This window comes from Amblyraja radiata, chromosome 9 (assembly GCF_010909765.2).
Source record: "Amblyraja radiata isolate CabotCenter1 chromosome 9, sAmbRad1.1.pri, whole genome shotgun sequence".
Taxonomy (NCBI): Eukaryota; Metazoa; Chordata; class Chondrichthyes; order Rajiformes; family Rajidae; genus Amblyraja; species Amblyraja radiata.
The window spans coordinates 27,419,846-27,439,415 of NC_045964.1; the positions used below are offsets into that span (position 1 = coordinate 27,419,846).

At 39.8% G+C, this 19,570-nt stretch overlaps 1 protein-coding gene and 1 long non-coding RNA gene across 3 annotated transcripts in view; one reads left to right on the plus strand and one right to left on the minus strand.

Moving 5' to 3' along the window:
- rasgrp1 (RAS guanyl releasing protein 1) overlaps positions 1-19,570 on the plus strand; it is a 101,842-nt gene that overhangs the window by 57,006 nt on the left and 25,266 nt on the right. The window contains exons 4-8 of one of the 2 annotated variants that reach the window (XM_033026944.1): positions 7,261-7,323; positions 11,218-11,349; positions 12,455-12,608; positions 15,541-15,714; positions 17,856-17,972. In XM_033026944.1, the coding sequence (XP_032882835.1) occupies positions 7,261-7,323; positions 11,218-11,349; positions 12,455-12,608; positions 15,541-15,714; positions 17,856-17,972 (640 nt within the window). Of the gene's footprint in view, positions 1-7,260; positions 7,324-11,217; positions 11,350-12,454; positions 12,609-15,540; positions 15,715-17,855; positions 17,973-19,570 lie in introns of those variants that run through there. The other variant, XM_033026943.1, reaches the window with a different exon arrangement.
- LOC116976900 lies at positions 1,677-4,632 on the minus strand. The gene is made up of 3 exons (XR_004413067.1): positions 4,622-4,632; positions 1,874-1,876; positions 1,677-1,726 (listed from the first exon to the last, which is right to left on the minus strand). It is a non-coding gene; the product is annotated as an uncharacterized LOC116976900 (long non-coding RNA).

The following is a 19,570-nucleotide window of genomic DNA, read 5'->3' on the forward strand; positions in this document are numbered from 1 at the left end:
ACATCCTTCCTATAATTAGGCGACCAAAATTGTACACCATACTCCAGAATTGGCCTCACCAATGCCTTGTACAATTTTAACATTACATCCCAACTTCTATACTCAATGCTCTGATTTATAAAGGCCAGCACACCAAAAGTTTTCTTTACCACCCTATCTACATGAGATTCCACTTTCAGGGAACTGTGCACAGTTATTCCCAGATCCCTCTGTTCACCTACATTCTTCAATTCCCTACCATTTACCATGTACTTTGAAAGATTATTACTAATGCATCCACTATTTCTGGAGCTACTTCCTTAAGTACTCTGGGATGCAGCCTATCTGGCCCTGGGGATTTATCGGCCTTTAATCCATTTAATTTACCCAACACCACTTCCCGGCTAACCTGGATTTCACTCAATTCCTCCAACTCCTTTGACCCGCGGTCCCCTGCTATTTCCGGCAGATTATTTATGTCTTCCTTAGTGAAGACAGAACCAAAGTAGTTATTCAATTGGACCGCCATATCCTTGTTCCCCATGATCAACTCACCTGTTTCTGACTGCAAGGGACCTACATTTGTTTTAACTAATCTCTTTCTTTTCACATATCTTGTTTTTTTATTTTATTTTTTATTATTTATTTATTTATTTGTTTTTTTTTCCTGTTTGCCAGACAGTTCTCTATCCACTTCAATACTGAACCCCCAATGCCGTGTGCTTTAAGTTTGTAAACTAATCTCAATTAATTGGTTAGTGTCACATAATATTCCAACTTGGCCAAACCAATGTTTTATAAAGTTGTACCAAGACAGGTATTCAATTCCCTGGTTAATGAAGGCAAATACCCTGTAATCATAATCATAATCGTAATATATTAGCCAAGTATGTTTTGCAACATACGAGGAATTTGGTTTGCCATACAGTCATACAAAAAAAAGCAGCAAGGCACACAACTACATAAAAATTTGACATAAACATCCATCACAGCAGCTCCTCCACATTCCCCACTGTGATGGAAGGCAACAAGGTCTTATCTTCTTTCCTCCTTTTCTCCCGCGGTCGGGGGAGTCGAACCATCCGCAGTCAGGCCGATCGAAGCTCCCGCAGCCAGCAATCGAAGCTCCCACCTCGGGGCGATCGAAGCTCCCGCGATCGGGCGGTTGAAGCTCCTGCGGTTGGAGCTCCCAAAGTCGGTCGCTAACCAAGGACCGCGAGTTCCACGTTGTTAAAGTATGCTGCCATCTCTACCTTATCTAATAGCGCTATCACCTTTGGGATTCTTTGGATTCGTACACCACAGTCCCTTGCTCAACAGTCCCTCAGGCCCTAACATTCATATTCTGCTCTAATGCAATCCCCCAAAAAAACACCTCCGTCTATCAATTTCATCTGCAATTGCCCTATACAATGTTCTCTTTTCACTGAACACTTACGCTCAGTCCGCCTAGGCCCACACGATCTACAAGATGCCAAGTATTTTAACTCCCCTTCCCGTTCCTGACTGCCTTCCATACTGACCTTTCTGCCATGGGTCTCCTCGAATGTCAGTGTGAGGCCACACACGAATTGGAGGAACAGCACTTCATATTTCGATTGGCCAGCTTACAACTCAATGGTATGAATGTTGATTTCTCTCATTTCAAGTAACCCCTGCATTTCCCCCACCCACCCCCCTCCCTTCTCTCTACCCCCTCCCCCACTTTAGTCATCCTACTAATTCCACTGTTCCCATCCTTGTATCCCTGTCATTAGCACATTTTCCCCAGCCAACAATGGGCCATAATAGATTCCACCCTTCCTGAGGTCATCTGTAACCAGCCCTATTTTGTTCTGGCCTTCCCTATCTTTCAGTCTGAAGAGGGTTCTGATCCAAAATGTCACCTGTTCACTTTCTCCAGAGATGCAGTCTGACCCGCTGAGTTATTCCAGCATTTTGTGTCTAGCTTTGACATCTGTTAATGCATGTAATAAACAGCAAGGAAATCAACACTGATTCTCTACGGTATACTGTTGGTCATAGGCTTCCAATCACAAAAGCAACCCTACAACATCATCCTTTATCTCCGATTACCAAACCAATTTTGGAACCAATTTATCAACTTGGTCTCAAACCTTTTGGACCAGACTTCCATGAAGCATTTTATCAAAGGCCTTACTGAAGTCTATGTGGAACACATTCAACTGTACTTCCTATTCAATATATTTAATTATCGCTAAAAAAAATGAAATTAGTCGGACAGTATCTCCCTCCAACATATTCATACTAACAATACCAAGAGGTCACATAAACCTTGGAAAAATCCTCAGTGGAGCAGAGACCAAGGGATCTGGGATTACAGATACAACAAATACTAAATATATATTTTCACTAAGTATTTACTAAGTATATATTTCACTTCCTGCAGCTGAGTTCCCTTGATGATTTCAGCAGCACTTGCTGCAATAAATATATCACAACATATAGGTGAATTGTCAGGAGGGACTAGTGTAAAGTGTAAATGTCATTCGAAAATGTACTCTTAAGTAGTTTTCACCAGTTTGTTATTACACATAATGGGGATCAAAACATATAAGTAAACTGATCCAGTATAACTGCTGAACTTTCAATTGCATCAGAGTGTACTGACTCTCACGCAACTAACAAAAACTGAAACTGAAGCTGATTTTAGTTATGCACCACGGAAATATGCCCTTTTTGTTCATGCCGACCAAAACTTGTCGGCATCTAAGCTTGTGCCATTTGCTGGCATTTGGTCCACATCCTTTAAAACTTTTCTATCCATGTATCTGTCCAAGTATCTTTTAACGATTGCACCCGCCTCAACTATCCCCTATGGCAGCTCATTCCATATATACCTACCACCCTCTGAGTGAAAAAAATGCTCTTCGGGTTCCTATTAAATCTTTCCCCTCTCGTGTTAAAACTTTGTCCTCTGGTTCTTGGTTCCCCTACCCTAGATTAAAGACTCTATGCATTCACCCTATCAATTGACTTCATGATTTGATATACCCCCTATAAGATCATCCCTTAACCACTTGCACTCCAAGGAATAAAGTCCTAGTTTGCCCAATCTCTCCCTGTAGCTCAGGCCCTCGAATACTGGCAACATCTTCATAAATCTTCTTTGCACTCTTTACATCTTAATGAAATCCTTCCTATGGCAGGGTGATCAAAACTGAACACAATCCTCCAAATGTGGCCTAACTGACATCTTGTACAAATATAACATAACATTCAAGATCGGCTTATCCATTGAAGACAGAGGATTGTGGTGGAAAGTAGATATTTTGGCTGGAGATTTGTGACCAGTGAGTCCACAGGGATCTGTGCTAGGACCTCTGCTATTTGCGATATATATAAATGAGCTCGACGTACATGTAGATGGGTTGGTGAGTAAGTTTGCTGACAATACCACAATTGGAGGAGTCGTCTACAGTGAGGAAGGCTGTCAGAAGATACAGCAGGATATAGATCAGCTGCAGAAATAGGTGGGAAAATGGCAGATAGATTTTAACCCGAGCTAGTGCAAGGTGTTGCACTTTGGGAGGTTGAATGTAAGGAGTGAGTAGATAGGTAATGGCAAGATTCTTAACAGCATTGATGTGCAGAGGGATCTTGGATTTCTGGTTCATAGCTCTCTAAAGATGGCAAGACAAGTAGATTGGGTGGTAATGAAGGCATATGGTATGCTTGCCTACATTACTAGGGACATTGTGTACAATAGGTTGGAAGTCATGATGCAGCTCTAGAGAACTTTGGTTAGGCCCCATTTGGAATATTGCATGCAGTTCTGGTCACCCCATTACAGGAGAGATGTAATAACTTTGGAGAGGGTGCGTAGGAGGTTTACCCAAATGCTGCCTAGATTAAAGAGTTTCTGCTACAGGGGGAGGTTGGGTAGACTTGGGTTGTCTTCTCTGAAACATCAGAGGTTGAGGGAAGACGATAGAAGCATATCAAACAATGAAAGGTATTGATAGGGTAGACAGTCAGAACCTTTTCCCAGGGTGGAAATGTCCAACACAAGAGGGCATAGCTACAAGGTGAGAGGGGGGAAGTTTAATGGAGATGCACGGGGCAAGTTTTTTACACAGAGAGTTGTGGGGGACTGGAGCGCATTGCGAGGGGTGGTGGGGAGGCAGATATGATAGTGCTGTTTAAGAGGCTCTTGGATAGGTACATGAAAGTGCAGGGAATAGAGGGATATGAATCATTTACAGGCAGATGAGCAGTTCAGTTAGGCATCATGTTCCGTAAAAACATTGATGGCTGGAGGGCTCGTTCCGGTGCTGCGTTGTTCTGTGTTATATGCTCGATACCCTGACTGATGAAGGTCAATGTACCTTTATTTACCACCTTATCTACCTGTGGCGCCATTTTTGGAGAATTGTGTAGCTGTACTTCTAGATCCCTCAGCTCCACAACACTCCCCAGGGCCCTACCATTCACTGTGAAGGTCCTACCCCGGTTTGACTTCCCAAAGTGCAACACCTCACACCTATCTGCATTAAAATCTATTAGCCTTTCCTCAGCCTACTTGATCCTCCTGTAATTGTTGATGATCCTGCTGTAATTGTGGTCATCATGAGATCTGACATGATTCAATGGAAATAATAGATTTTAGTATAACACAAACTATTATCACCTAGTTTCAAGTTTAGAGCCATACAAACACCCTATGCAAAATGTATACTGTTTCAGCTAAAGTTGGGTATGTGACAATTCTTTAGAAATCTCATAACAGAGGCAATGTTATAATATTCCTATAATTAGAACTGTATAGTTACAATATTGTCTGGAACTACTGAATAAGAAAGAAAAAATAACCTACCTTTACTAAGGGCACATGCATTATAAGTATCTTCCATTTCTGTTCATATTTCCAACACTGAAGAGCTTAAGCAAGCATTAATTTACTGTCCCCGTAGTACTCTATCGAGTTGGAACAGTTTAAAATTAGACTCTAATCAGTGAGACCATGTTTAAAATAACCCAGGCAACAGAAGCTACTTCAGAAAACACATTAACTATTATGATAATTAGTCTGTCATGCTGGAGAATGAACAGCGGGCTTGTAGAGAGATAAAAAGCTTCCCAGATACTTGAAAAGGGCACACCAATGTACCTATTCACAGTGAATTTTGAGTGGCACTGCATGATATTGCGTTACATGACATTTACCATGTTAGAACAAAGATTTTTATTCCCCCTGTCGCACTCAAACCAAATTAGAAAGGATATAGACCCAGAGTGCAGACATTTTCACCTGTCTGAGAAGACAAATGTTATAATGTTTAAGAAAGAACTGCAGATGCTGGAAAAATCAAAGGTAGACAAAAAATGCTGGAGAAACTCAGCGGGTGAGGCAGCATCTATGGAGAGAAGGAATAGGCGACGTTTCGGGTCGAGACCCTTCGCAGACAAATGTTATAAAATCTTTTACTACATTGACCCTAGGGATTGGAAGTTAACGTACTTTAGTCATACCATTGGATCAGCATCAAATTGCACTTGTTTATATCATGTCTTTCACACACTACTAAAGACAACGTTTGATCCGTCATTTCTTTACCACTACATTGGCATTCCCAACCCCAATAACCATAGCTTATGATTTGACAGTCAGTGATAGTTACCTGCAAACTTTCATATGGTAATTGCTTAACTTAAATGTGAGCTTGCACAGTGCAGTGAACAACAGCAGGCTTGTTGATGTCACCAATGTCTAAATGTGAGCATGTTCCATCTCAAAGCAATGGATTACAATCATACCACCAAAAATCCAAACACCAGATGTTTCTCTTCTCTCTATCTCAAGGACACCATTAATTGAATCATTATATATTTGTTTGTCAGAAATCAATGGAATCCTTACCTTTGTCTTGTTAGTCCCTGTGAGCTCCAGTGGAACAATATTCTTATCCGTAATAAATCCAACATAATGATCAGAAAATACCAAAAATGTATGTTTGAATGAGAACATTATATCTACAGTAGGCTGCTTGCTTAGGTTTTAAAGACTTATTTATAAATAGTAACATTTGCCAATGCTAGCATTGGAAAGTCTTCAGAGCAGAAGACAAAATCAACAATTTGAGTGCATAATGAAAGAGGATGTCATTTGCGGTGATATCTTGGTATCATCCTGGCAGAAAATGATTTGCAATATGCACCCTACCTCACTACACTTCTGTGGTTTTTCCTATCAAATTGTCAGACTGCTCATTTGAATTCCAGTTTCGAAAGATCATATAATTCATCATAGGGATGCCATTATGTTTGGTCCCTTACACAAACTCCTATATCCTCCAGGTAAATGTCTGAGTCTGAACCAGATTGTTTGCTACACCCAGTTATATAGGATTCTCAGTTTGCCCATTTCCATATTTGTTTTAGCTCCTCTATTCCTGAGACCCTCACACATATAGATTAGGAGGCAAAGTGGAAGCCACTTTTATAAATAAAGTTAAGTATTTTTAATTATTCCCAAATGATTTTGTGTTTTAATTAAATATTTAAAGAAATTAACTTGTATATTTTTTATATTTCTAGTTTTCAAATGTCTGAATTTCAGAGAAAAAAAAAACATAATAGCTTTAATAATTACCATAGCACCACTCCCAGCTTTGTGTAACATCAAGGAATCTCAGGGTGTTCGAGAAGCAAGGCCTCCTCACTATGCCACCTGAGACCTTGTTGTCATCTAGGCTACAACACTTGATTCAAGGGTGCAGAGAAATATTGTGAGCGGTATTACATATCCATCCCAGATACTTGCAGTTTTGTGGGGACTGGACTGCAGAACTAGCAGAGTCGTGCCCAAAATACTGTTGCTCAACTTCCTCCCCAACAAGGCAGGGTAAAAAGACATCAACCCTATTGCCAAATAAAGATGCAGATTAAAGCTGGCCAACTGAACAAGTAATTAAGTGCCACAATCATTGTTTATCACGGTACATCATAACCAGCATACAACCGGCACTGCCTTCTGTGCCTTCTACAAGACTGATTATACTTGTAAAAATATTTTAAAGTAGGAAATAATTGCCTCAATTTTGTTCCTCTTAGGTGCTCTGAAATTACATTTTAGAGAAACATAATTGTTGTGTATTTCAAGGTATATTAAAAGACAAATGACCGACATCATCTTCAGCAGTTGACTTCCAGAAAATGTCATTCATTCATAGGGACCTCAATAATGATGTCGCTGAATATCAGTAAGGATATTAATAAGGAAACTTCAAATTAGAACTGTTTTCCTTAATGATGACCTACATATCAGAATGCTTTAGAGCAAAACTGTGCTGCAGCCTGCCTGAAGATCTGTTATTTCATAAGGTGAGGCTTTTCCTGGAAATAACCACAGCTAGTAAAGACAAAAAGCAAAGTGACTATCTGCGGTAGCTGCACATCTCATTTTGGGTTGTGTTTGAAAGATTGTGGTTACATCCTGCAAATGTTTCTTTTGAAATGATAAAAGCTCTTTTTTTCATCCGTGTTGTCTATAGTTAGTTTTTTCTGCACATACTATTCAGTTGAGAACTATGTGAAATTATTCAGTTCGATATATGTTCCAAATAACAATAATAGATAAATAATATCTAATGGGTTGGAGGCAGGAAATACTTATCTGGTCTACCTGTTAAATATACATAAAGGGATGCAAGTGTTAAGAAGCATAACATTAGAAAATCAGAATAGAAAGAGACTGTGGCAGATGATTGCTGTTATATTTATACATACATTGCTTGAAAGTGCTATATTTTGTCCCAGCATTAAAAGTGGTATCACCAGCAATAGCACAAAATTCATGTGCATGCTTTAAGCAATTGTTGTTCAGGTTTTTAGCCATCTAAAAGAGATAGAAGTCGAACTATGTATTCACTGGTCATAAGGTGGAATGAAGGGGTGGGAGGAGATACAGATAGTGGAGTGAGGAGATAAAGTTAGGAGTATGAACAGCGCAGTTTAATGGTAACACCTCTCCCCCCCTCTCCCCACCTGTACAATTGGGCCACTTTATAAATTGTTAAGAATTGAAAACAACTTCCTGTTTGCGAATGTGCAGATCTCAGTGTTTCCTGTCTGCAGGAAACAGCTCATTAAACTCAATGTTAGGGAGGGGGTTACTGAAAATAACAATATGTCACAGCAGGCACTCTTTAATTCACACATGGTTCCCACCTTTCTGTCTGATATAGTTGTTAACTTGCTTTTCCTTGCAAGAGTGCAAACATTGCCTTTTGTTCCGATCTCTTTTCCTAAGTCAGCAACACACTTGTGACAGTGTCATTACATAAGCAAAATTCTTTGGGGAAAATTATAGCTGCATTAAAGCGAATTGGGACAAGAAACACGTTATATAATTTTCTGAGGGACTGGAGTTCAATGGGAAATATGTACACACTTCAAAATATGCAAAACATATTTTTTCGCAATTTATGCATGAATATCCATTGCATCTAATTTTTAATCTAATTTCTAGGTAAAATTGTGCTGGCGAGTAATAAGGAATAATATTTAAATATTAATTTAGTTTTGATAGTTTTGAACCACTGGGTGTTGATGCTCTAGTATAAGTAACTAAAACAATATTATGTGTAGGAAGGAACTGCAGATGCTGATTTACACCGAAGATAGACACAAAATGTTGCTCAGCGGGACAGATAGCATCTCTGGAGAGAAGGAATGGGTGGCGTTTCGCGTCGAAGTATGAAGGGTCTCTACCTGAAACGTCACCCATTCCTTCTCTCCAGAAATGCTGCCAGTTACTCAAGAATTTTGTGTCTAAAACAATATAATACATGGATTTGGTCTCCTTTTTCAAGAAAGATTCTATTCTATTCTATTCTATTCTATTCTTTCCATACATAACTAAAACTCTGATCTTGTTGTCTTCCGGTTTGGCGGCCTTTCTATTTGAGTAAAAATGGTTTGCGATTGCACTACGATTTTTCGCCAGTTCACTCACCATTCTCCTGTGCTGCATGTTTCGATCCAATCGGTTGAATGTCGTAAATGTTAGCGAGGTTTAAAAATCTTAAAAACCGCGCGTGCGCAGATCTATCCTTCTCCTGACAGTCAGCGCCACGCAGATTAGTCTCTTCCCCTGTCACTCCCTGGGACGGTCCGCCCCTTCCTGTGCCATCGCATCTTTACTGGAGCTGAGGATGGCCGGCGGAGGTTTCCAATCGGACACAATTTTCAGAGGGACTCGAAGCGACCCAGCCCCAAGCGGCTCAGCCCCAAGCAGCCCAGCCCCAAGCAACCCAGCGTCGGAGACCCGAACCAGCTCAACGTGGGAGACCCAGCCCAGCCCAGAAACCCAGCCCAGCCCAGAGTCGGAGTCCCAGCCCAGCCCCGAGTCGGAGTCCCAGCCCCGCCCAGAGTCGGAGATGTTGCCAAACGGAAAGCGGAGACTCTGATCCTAGCGGAGGAGAACGACCGGCGACCAGCGCCCGCTGTGAGTCCCCATTGCACCGCCAATTCCAGCCACTACCCATCTGGTCCCCCTCGCTGGCTCCTCCCCCCCTTCCCCGTGATGCTCCCCTCTCCCCCATGGCTCTTCCCCGTCTTTCCTCCGAGCTCACTCCCCCCCACCCACACAAACCCCCTGCCCACACACCCTTCCCCCCCACAAGCCCCCCCGCCCACACATACCACCCCCGCCCACACCCCCCCGCCCACACACACCCCCATCCACACACCCCCGCCCCACAACCCCCCTGCCGCCACAACCCCCCCGCCCCCACAACCCCCACGCCCCCAAAACCCCCCCTCCCCCGTGTGACTGGGACCCAACGGGTCCCACTTAGGCTAGTATACATTTGAGGCAGAGCAGTGAAGACTGATTGCTGGAACTGAACCAGCTAGGGGAAGGCAGGGGTGAGGGGAAGGGTGGTGGGGGTGGTGTGAAAATGACCCACAAAAAAAGTTCTTAGAAAAGTTATCTGTCAGATAATCAACATCTTGGACACTCCAGCCACAGACCACATAATCCTGTCCTCTTTAAACAAACATAGAAACAGACTTCAACTCTCCCAGTTAAAGTCTACTTCTTTATGTGTGGCCAAGGTGCTCATGGACTATTAATTTTGCATAAGTAATGTCCAAAGGTGCATTGCCATGTGCGGTCTCCATTGCCGATTGTCGAATTGTGAAAGGGCTGGATAGAGTGGATGTGGAGAAGATGTTTCCACTAGTGGGAGAGTCTAGGACCAGAGGTCATAGCCTCAGAATTAAAGGACGTTCCTTTAGGAAGGAGATCTGGATCTGTCAACTCATTCAACAGCAAAACACAACATGCCGGAGGAACTCAGGAGGTTAGGAAGCCTCTGTGGAGGGAATGGACAGATAACATTTTGGGCCGGGACCTTTCTTCCGTCTGATACTGCTTCACCTACTGAGTTCCTACACACTGAGTTTTGCACAAGATTCCAGCATCTGGTATTTCTTGTGTCTCTCTCTGACAACTCATAATCTGTCTCTTATCACATGGACCCAGACCTTGCTGATAAATGCTAGAAGCTCCAAACGATGTGTCCCTCAATGGGCTCCTCAGCTTGATTCCCTATGGAAACCAGCTTTGGAAATAGCTTTAAAATACTGCACGGGGTTAGAACAGGGACAGAATCCTTGATCCCATTGATTGCAGTGGTGAATGGAGAGCTATGAGGAAGTAAAAAGGACGGAATTGCTGTGTATTATTAATGTTTCATACATTGAAACATTTTAGCTTGTGTTATAGCTTTCTATATTAAATATGTTAGCTTTTAAATATTTTAGTTGTTCGATATAAGTTTAAATGTTTAAGTTCTTTAATATATTTTAATAAACTCTTACAGCATTGACAGCTAGAGGCCGGTCTCAGTCACCTGTCAAAGCATTCATGGGAAATTTGTTGATGGGGCTTCTGGAGTCCATCATTGAAAGCCTGCTACTTAGCAGGCCTCATTTCTGGTCTCCAGGATAGCTCCATCCAGCAGCAATGGCCTTCTGAATTAGGATTAGAGAGGGGTGAATTGAGATGGTGATTGCAAGCAAAAAGCCATGAAAATACAATTTGAGATTAATATTTGTGATATAAGAGTTCAGTTATAAACTAATCTGTAATATAGAGTTATTTTCTGTTCTAAATTATGTTGTAGGTTTCAGTGAAACATTGTAACAATGGGATACATCTGAGAATTGTCTCTCCACGTTGATGTTAATGGTTGCATTGTTCTATTACAGGTATTGGATTACAGAGTTCTGGATTATGTTTAAAATAGACAATAGTCTTTCAGAAACAATGGAACATTTTCAAGAGCTGGTGAGAAACAAGGGTGAAGAGTCACATTCCCAATGTATCGATACTTCACAAATGTAAGACATAAGTATTCAGTCCATTTCTTAATGAAAAAAATATTAAGCAATCCATCAATATCACCAGCATAATTACTCTTGCTTAAGAATAGGTGTTTGGGAACAGAGCAGAAATGTAAGAGGAAAAACTGTGGAAAATGTTATAATACAATATTTTCAGTCAATATAGATATATGGTAGATTTATGAAGTGTGACGTTATACAACATTTAATGTGAATTAGTTGTATTTTAAATGAACTCGATTATGTGCTTTCTCAAACCATTTCTAGAAGGAAGAACTTTAAGTTAAACAACAATTTCACTCTCTCAGAGGACCTGAAAGTCTTTATAACCAAAGATAAATATCTCAATATATCAGTGATGATAGCAAGCAATTAACAACTGCCACTGACTTTTATAAGAATACAGCAGCCACTCACAACAATAATGTTTCATTTAACATTGTGTACATACTGAAGATTTTTATCCACTTTGTAGCTTCAACTATCGCTTCATCTCCAGCCAAGCACTATGTTAGGTATACAAGTATAGGTTACTTGTATTTTTTCTGGGCACTCAGATTCCACTCTCCCGAATATCTTCCTTCTGCATAAAAATTGACTCATGAACCTAAAATATTCTTGATTTTTGCAGAGCTAGTATTATGCTGTTATATCCATTGCTTATAAAGTCGTAAAATTCCACCACTACACTACTCGGAAATATATTGAAAGAATGGGAACAGCAATATTGCAGTATCACATTTAAGGCAATAGGCAGTAACACAAAGAGGGTATTTTCCAGCGTTGGAATAGGTGGATGAAGGATTAGTCATTTTAGAAAATGAGAAGTTTGAAGCTGGTATAATATCAGGAGGCAGACAAGGATAAACACAGGCAGCACATACCAGATGAGAACAAAGTAGAGTTCAGACAAGAATATAGGTACTTTAATGGAATTGAAAGAGGAGTAGGAGAGGGTATTTGAATATTGTGCTCCACCAAAAAAGCTAAATCTTAAACATATTGGTGGGATGGAAAATCATTCCAATACATTCTCCACCTATCCTACTCTGATGAATATGTTTGGAACTGACACCTAACCCTCTTTTTGGTTTCTGGACAGAAGTGCACATGAATGGTCACGGAAAATCACTCAACGGATAAAGACAAACTGTAGCAAAAAACGAAAAGTTTCCCTTCTCTTTGATCATTTGGAGCCACAAGAGCTGGCCGAACACTTAACTTACCTCGAGTTCAAGTCCTTCCGCAGGATATCAGTAAGTCTTGTGACAATTATATTTAGGAAATGGAAGAAATCTGATTTGTATTTTTAAATTATAACGATATCACCATAATGAAGAGAAGATACATTTCAACAGGTTACTCATTTAAGCTTCACACACTCTCACATAAATCACATAGTAAACAGGTAATTATTCTCAAAATGGTTGAAGGTGCATGGGAAATTGTTAAATACTGACAGCTGTGAAAAAAGTATGAAAACAATTAACCTTATCATTTACAGTACATACTGTATACTCTAGCAATCAAACACAGTCAAATTTACCTCCAATTTCATTTAGGATTTCAAGAATTGCTTTATATTGTCTCCTCCAAAATCTCATTTGAATGGCTAACAATTTGTTATCGAGGGGACTCTGTCATGTTTCCATGGTGATAATATTTCTGCATAGATTTTTTTTGATAATTTTGCTGCAGTGAGAAATATCTTTCACATTCTTTCCAGAAAATATACACAACCATGTAGCATTCCTCTTCACAATGATACCTAATGCAACTGATAAAATAACTGTTGTGGTCAGGTCTCCATTACAATATGGGAATGCAACAGCCAGTTAGTATGCAGCAATATCCCCAAAACAAATTAATCAAATATCACATTATCTCTTTGTGGTTTTCCTGAGTGGTAAATGTATTGAGAGCTCTTCATATCTCTTTTTAAATAAAGTTTGGGATTTTCTTTTTCTGTCCTGCTGAGTGAGCAGTCTTAACATCCCATTTGACCATCCCATTTGAAAGATAGGTCTTCAGACAGTGAAATGCCTTTGTATTGCACTGAACAGTCATAAACACTTTGTTTTCTGGAGAAGGGTTTGAACATAAAACCCTCAAATAATATAAGATCCAAGAACATGTCCTCACAAATCTATGCTACCACTTGACAGGGTTATTGGTGATCTTTAACTGCACATTGCTTTCTCAGCGGATTCTCAACTTCCTTGCCTTCCTTAAATTCCAAAAATCTGTTAATCTTGGTATTGAATATATAGTGTATAGAACAGTACAGCACAGGAACAGGCCCTCCAGCCCATAATGTTTGTGCCAAACATGTTTCCAAGTTAAACTAATCTCCTTAGCACCTGATACATTTCCTTTCAATCCCTGCATATCTAAAAACCTATTATATCTGCCTCTGGCTCTATGCCTGGCAGTACGTTCCGAGTACCCAATATTCTCTGTGTAAAATAATTTGCCCTGCATATCGCCTTTAAAACTTTGCCCCTTTCACCTTAAAATTGCGCCCTCTTTGGAGTGTAGATTTCCCCAAAGAGGGCACAGCTTTTGGGGTGTAGATTTCCAGAGATTCACAATGCTCTAAGTGCAGGAATACTTTCTGACCTTAGATCTAAATGTTTGATAATTTATCCTGAAACCATTCTTGATTCTCCAAAATAAGGAAATTACTTTTCAACATCCACCCTGTCCTACTCTTTCCGCATATTTGTACGTTTCAGTGAGATCACCTCATATTAATCCAAATTCTAATATTCATCCCAATCATTCGGCAGCCCTTCTATCCCATGGATCAATCTAGAAAATATTTATCATCATATCTCCAAAGCTAATTCATCCTTCCTGAGGATAAAAACAGCAAATCTGTCCATAGAGTTCCCAAGTGTATTCTCGTAGTATACTTGTATGAGGATTTCCCTACCCTTGTACTCCAATGCAGTAAAAGACCAACTCCCTGTTTACCTTTCCAATTGTTTGTGAGTACTTGCTCTCCATTTTTAAATGTTTTGTCATTCTTTCCATCAAAGTTTGATTTATTCACATTTATCCACATTATTTTCTGTCTGACACCATCTTGCCCACTCAATTATATTGTCTGAAAATTCCTTAGCAACTTCTTTGTGTCCTACTCAAGGATTATTTTCCCACCAAACTTTGTATTAACAACAAATATGGATATATTACACACAATCTCTTGTTGTGTGTCATTAATGTAGATTATTAAAGTTGAGGCCCAAGCACTTTTCTTTGCAACACTCAATGCTTAATGTCTCTCAAAACATTTGCTGGTTTAGTCTTCTAACCGTTTCTGTATTTATGCTAATATTATATGCCTAATTCCATAACCTTATCTTGTGTAACAACTTTAACATACAGCCTTCCAAATGCCTTAAGAAATTGTACAAATATCTACTTGTTCCCCTCAAAAATACCCAATTTGTTAAATAGATTCAGAAGCACAAATATTAAGATTAAACCACAGTTGATATCCAGCATTGTTTCAAATTCAACTTTGGAATGATTATATGCACAAGACATAGTTTATATCTTTAGTCCCTTCGAAGAGATGCTTCCTGGTCACATCTTGCCATTGACACCAAACATGACCATCCTTGACTTTCCCTTCACTATTTGCAGGCTGGTGGGAGGCTTAATAAATAGTGCAGGAAGTTTAAGTTAGTTTAAATTAGCATGGAAACAGGCTTTCTTCGGCCCACTGAGACCGCGCCAACCAGCGATCACCTGTATACTAGTTCTAGCCCTACGCACTAAGGCCAATTTACAGAAGCCAATTAACCTACACACCCTGTACGTCTTTGGAATGCATTTCTTTTGTTTGTGCATGTTCTCATGTTAAGGTGAATAGAACTTTCTGCCACCCAAAAGAAGGTCCATGACTAAACAATTCACAGTAATTGTGCAAAAAACAACATGCTGGAGTAACGCAGTTGGTCAGGCAGCATCTCTGGAGAGCATGAATGGGTGGCATTTCACGACAGGAACCTTCTTCAGAGTGATCAAGATTCCAGCATCTACAGTTCCTTGTGTTTACAGTTATTGTGACTCCAGCAACCGCAGTTCTATCAGAAGCTGTCTTGCCATTAAAAGACAGGATATGACAAAGCTGATAAAATGGGTAACAATGACAAAATGACTGGATTTTGCTTTGCCCAGTTTTCAGATTATCAGAATTATATATTGACTGGTTGTGTAAAGGATAATCCCACGATGGAACGCTCTGTTGCTTTGTGTAATGGCATCTCACAGTGGGTTCAGCTTATGGTTCTCAGTAGACCTACACCACAACTACGAGCTGAAGTCTTCATCAAGTTTCTTCGTGTTGCTCAGGTATGGATGGTGCGAGTGGTTTTTGCAAAATGTGTAAATAGTTTTGCCAAAATATTATTGTCACAATGGATGATGAGAAAATGTTTTAATTTATAGATCTTAATCGTAATTAATCGATTATTAAGGTAATAGTTAAGAGGCTAGAAAATCATAGTACAATTAAAGTCAACATGATTTGATCCATTCCCTTCCATTCCCTGTATATCCAAAAGTCTCTTAGTTACACCTATTATATCCGCCTCTGGCTCAATGCCTGGCAGTGCATTCCAGGGGAAATTGGATAAAGGAGAACCAATGGTATTAGCGTTTTGGGATTTCTAAAATGAGTTGCCACGTAACTATGTATTGGCTTATGGAATGGATACAGGTTTGGTTAGCTCACAGAAAACAGTGAGTTGGATTTAATTAGTTAAATTTTGGCTATAACCAATGGGGTTCCTATGAAGATAAGTACTGCAGCCATAACTATTTGTAATGTTTAGCAATGAATTAAATGAAGAAGCTAAATGAGATTTTGCCAAATTTGCCAATGTTGCACTGCTTCTTGACTGTAAGTTGTGAGGAAGGATATAAATGGGTTATGTCTCAGGGCAAAATCAAAATGGCTGATAGACAATTATATTGAAGAATGTGAGGTTATTCCGTGTTGTAGAAAGAAGTGTATTGTTTAAACAGAGAAGGACTAGAGACTTGTGCTATTCACAAGAACCTGTGTATTTTAATACATGGGATGCAGGGAGTTAGCATGGAGATGCATTAAGTGAATAAGAAACCAAATGGAATATTGGCTTAATTGAAAGGGAGATTATAAAAGTAGACTTGGTTTGCTGTATGTATATAAGGGATTAGTCACACGACACCTGGAGTACTGCATTCTTTTGTGGGCTCTTTGTTTAAGAAAAATCAGCACCTGAGACAGAGAGTTCATTAGGTTGATATCTGTGTTAAGAGGTTGAGTTATGAAAAACAATTGAGCAGGTTGGGCATATACCTATTGGAAATGATCTTACTAGCTAAGATTCTGAGTGTTGTATCCAACTGTTTTGACATTTCTCAAAATGAGTCCCAACAGACTCATTTTCACAGTGGATGACTGATTTGTCTAAACCTTTATCCCACATCAAGATGGTCTGAAGGTCCTTCACTTCTAAAGATTCCTGCATACTTCCTTTCCTGGTGATCACCCGTCTACCTCCCGCCCATACCTCAGGTGTGACCACCCCACTATAACTATATCCGATCTATGACTCTCTCATTTTCCTGCACAATCCAGAGCTCCAATTCTCTGATGTGGTCAGTCAGGAGCTACAGCTGGACGCACTTCCTCAGGGACACTGGAAGTTTCCCTGACGTCCCACATCCTACAGGAGGTCCCATGACTGCCATACCTACTTCACTCGGAAAAAGGAAGAATTACAAAAAATATATCTGGAGCTGAGGCCAGGATTAGAATAGCGATGAACTTACTAAATGGTGTTGCAAGCTCAGAAGCTAATTTGGCCTGATCTTGCTATTCTTTACATTTTAAATTCATAATTTGTTGGGTAATCCAGTTTGTTTTATTGACTTCTCCAGATATGTAGATGGAAAGATAAGGCAAGAAATCCAATTGAATTTATTGTATCCATGTTTTCAAATCTTCTGTGGTGCTATAATAGCGGAAAGGTATCATTTCAACAGCAGCAACATTATTCATTACAGGCGAAAACTCCATTTGGATAATAGAAAATCACCCTTATGCAATTCACAAATCATCTAAAAAATATCTGGGATATGGAATAAAAACTAACTCATAAATATATATTTTTAAAGTATATAAATAAACACAAAATTTAGGGGGGGGTTTGCCCATACTAATGCCTTAATAAAGTGGCAGATCACCATGAGCTTCAGTCTCAACAAAAGTAAATGATTAACTTGTCATCAGTTCATAATTATAACTTAGCAAGTTAATTGCGCTTTAACATTGCACATACAGGAAAATATGTGCCCTTGAATATTTCAAATTATATATTTTGTTGTTTTGAGTCTAGGTGGTGATTATAATAATAGGGTTGCAGTACAGTAAACCTGAAGCATTCAAGAATCTGCCGTTCCTCTCATCTGATTCAGAATGCATTATCATCTGCTTCTCTCCTCAGAAACTCCAGCAGCTACAGAACTTTAATACACTAATGGCTGTGGTTGGAGGTTTGTGTCACAGCTCAATCTCCAGACTAAAAGAAACAAGCGCTTGTGTCCCTCATGAAGTGAATAAGGTTGGTTTTTTTTCTTGGAGTGCTCTACACAAGTGCTTATGATATTGCAAGACTGATAGTAAATGTCATAAATTTGATGAAAGGTTCAGCCTGGATTTTACTGCCGTGAACCCCATCATCACATCTTGCTGTTTGTGATCGCATCTTGTCTAAATGTTCATGTTGCTTGAGACCTTGAGATAGAGGGCCAGATTTGGGAGGTTGTCTCCTGTTGCCAGCAAAGTGCATTCCACTCCACTACTTTTAATTAGTAGGATGATAGAGGCCCCAAGTAAGAGGTTACATGGGAACGGCATCTGATTGTAGCAACTTTCAGACCCCTACTTCCTATGTAACATATGCTTGACCATCGCTCCATATATCTAATATCTTCTACATTTATATGTATAAAATTACATTTCTCCATTTGTGAACCAATTTATGATACAGACTATCAGATTTGGAAGAACTGCAGAAAGGCATAGCCAGCAGAGTTGCTGCCTCCCAACACCATTTATTGGGCTCAATCCTGACCCACAGGGAATATGCCTTGTTTGACCTTCAACTGAAGAAGGTTCTGACCCGAAAAGTCACCTATCCATGTTCTCCATGGATGCTGCCTGATGCTGAGTTACTCCTATACTTTGTGCTAGCCGTGTTCAACCTTTGACTGCATGGGTTTTCCCCAGATCACCAGTTTTCTCCCACATTCCAAACACATGCAGGTCGATGGATTAATTGGCTGCCGTAAATTGCCTTTGGTGCTTCGGTAAGTGGTGGAATTTGGGGGGGGGGGGGGGGGATGGTATGGGGTAAATGAGTACAGGGAAAATGGGTAGGAGTGGGATTTTTTTGAGAACCAGGAGAGCTATGATGAGGCTAAAATGGCCTACTCTTATATCTTTAAAAACATGGAAACATTATGGAAATTACCTAGATCCGGAAAAGCCAGTCATTTGGAGCTGAAATCCATCAGTTCACCAATGAGGATCTGAATGGCAGCAGGGCCTTGACTAACACGAGAGCAATATTGGGCAGGCCAGGGCAAGCCTCAGCCATGAAACTCCTCTGGAAATTGGAGAATCTTCCAGCTTTTCTTTTGTCAAGTGTAAGATCTTTTAATGTTTGTAAACATGTACCACATTTAGAAATATTTAAAACTGCTGAAAATTAAATAAAGAATTTAACTTTTCAAAATCAAAACAACTAAAACATTAAAAAATATAAAAGCAACTGAAAAAAGAAACAACTTTTTCTTTTCTGTAGCCCTACAATCCTCAGTGAATGCAATATACACATGGATCCTACTCTAATATGGCACAAGATTTAAAAGCAGATTCCCTTGTATAAGTGGATGTCATTCAGTGCACTCACAATGTGGAGTTCAACATTTGGAGTGTGAGGAGTCCAGTGGCAGAAAATAACTGATCAGCACTGAGAACTAGCATTCCAGGAAAAATGCAGCTGATATATTCTGATTGCAGTACCTCTCAACCACTTACCGTTTGTGAAAGGGGCAATACATGCTGGGCAGTTGCTCCACAAATAACATGCTCTCCAGTGTCTTGTATATATACATGTATGAGTTCACAATTCTTAATATATGAACCTAGCCAATG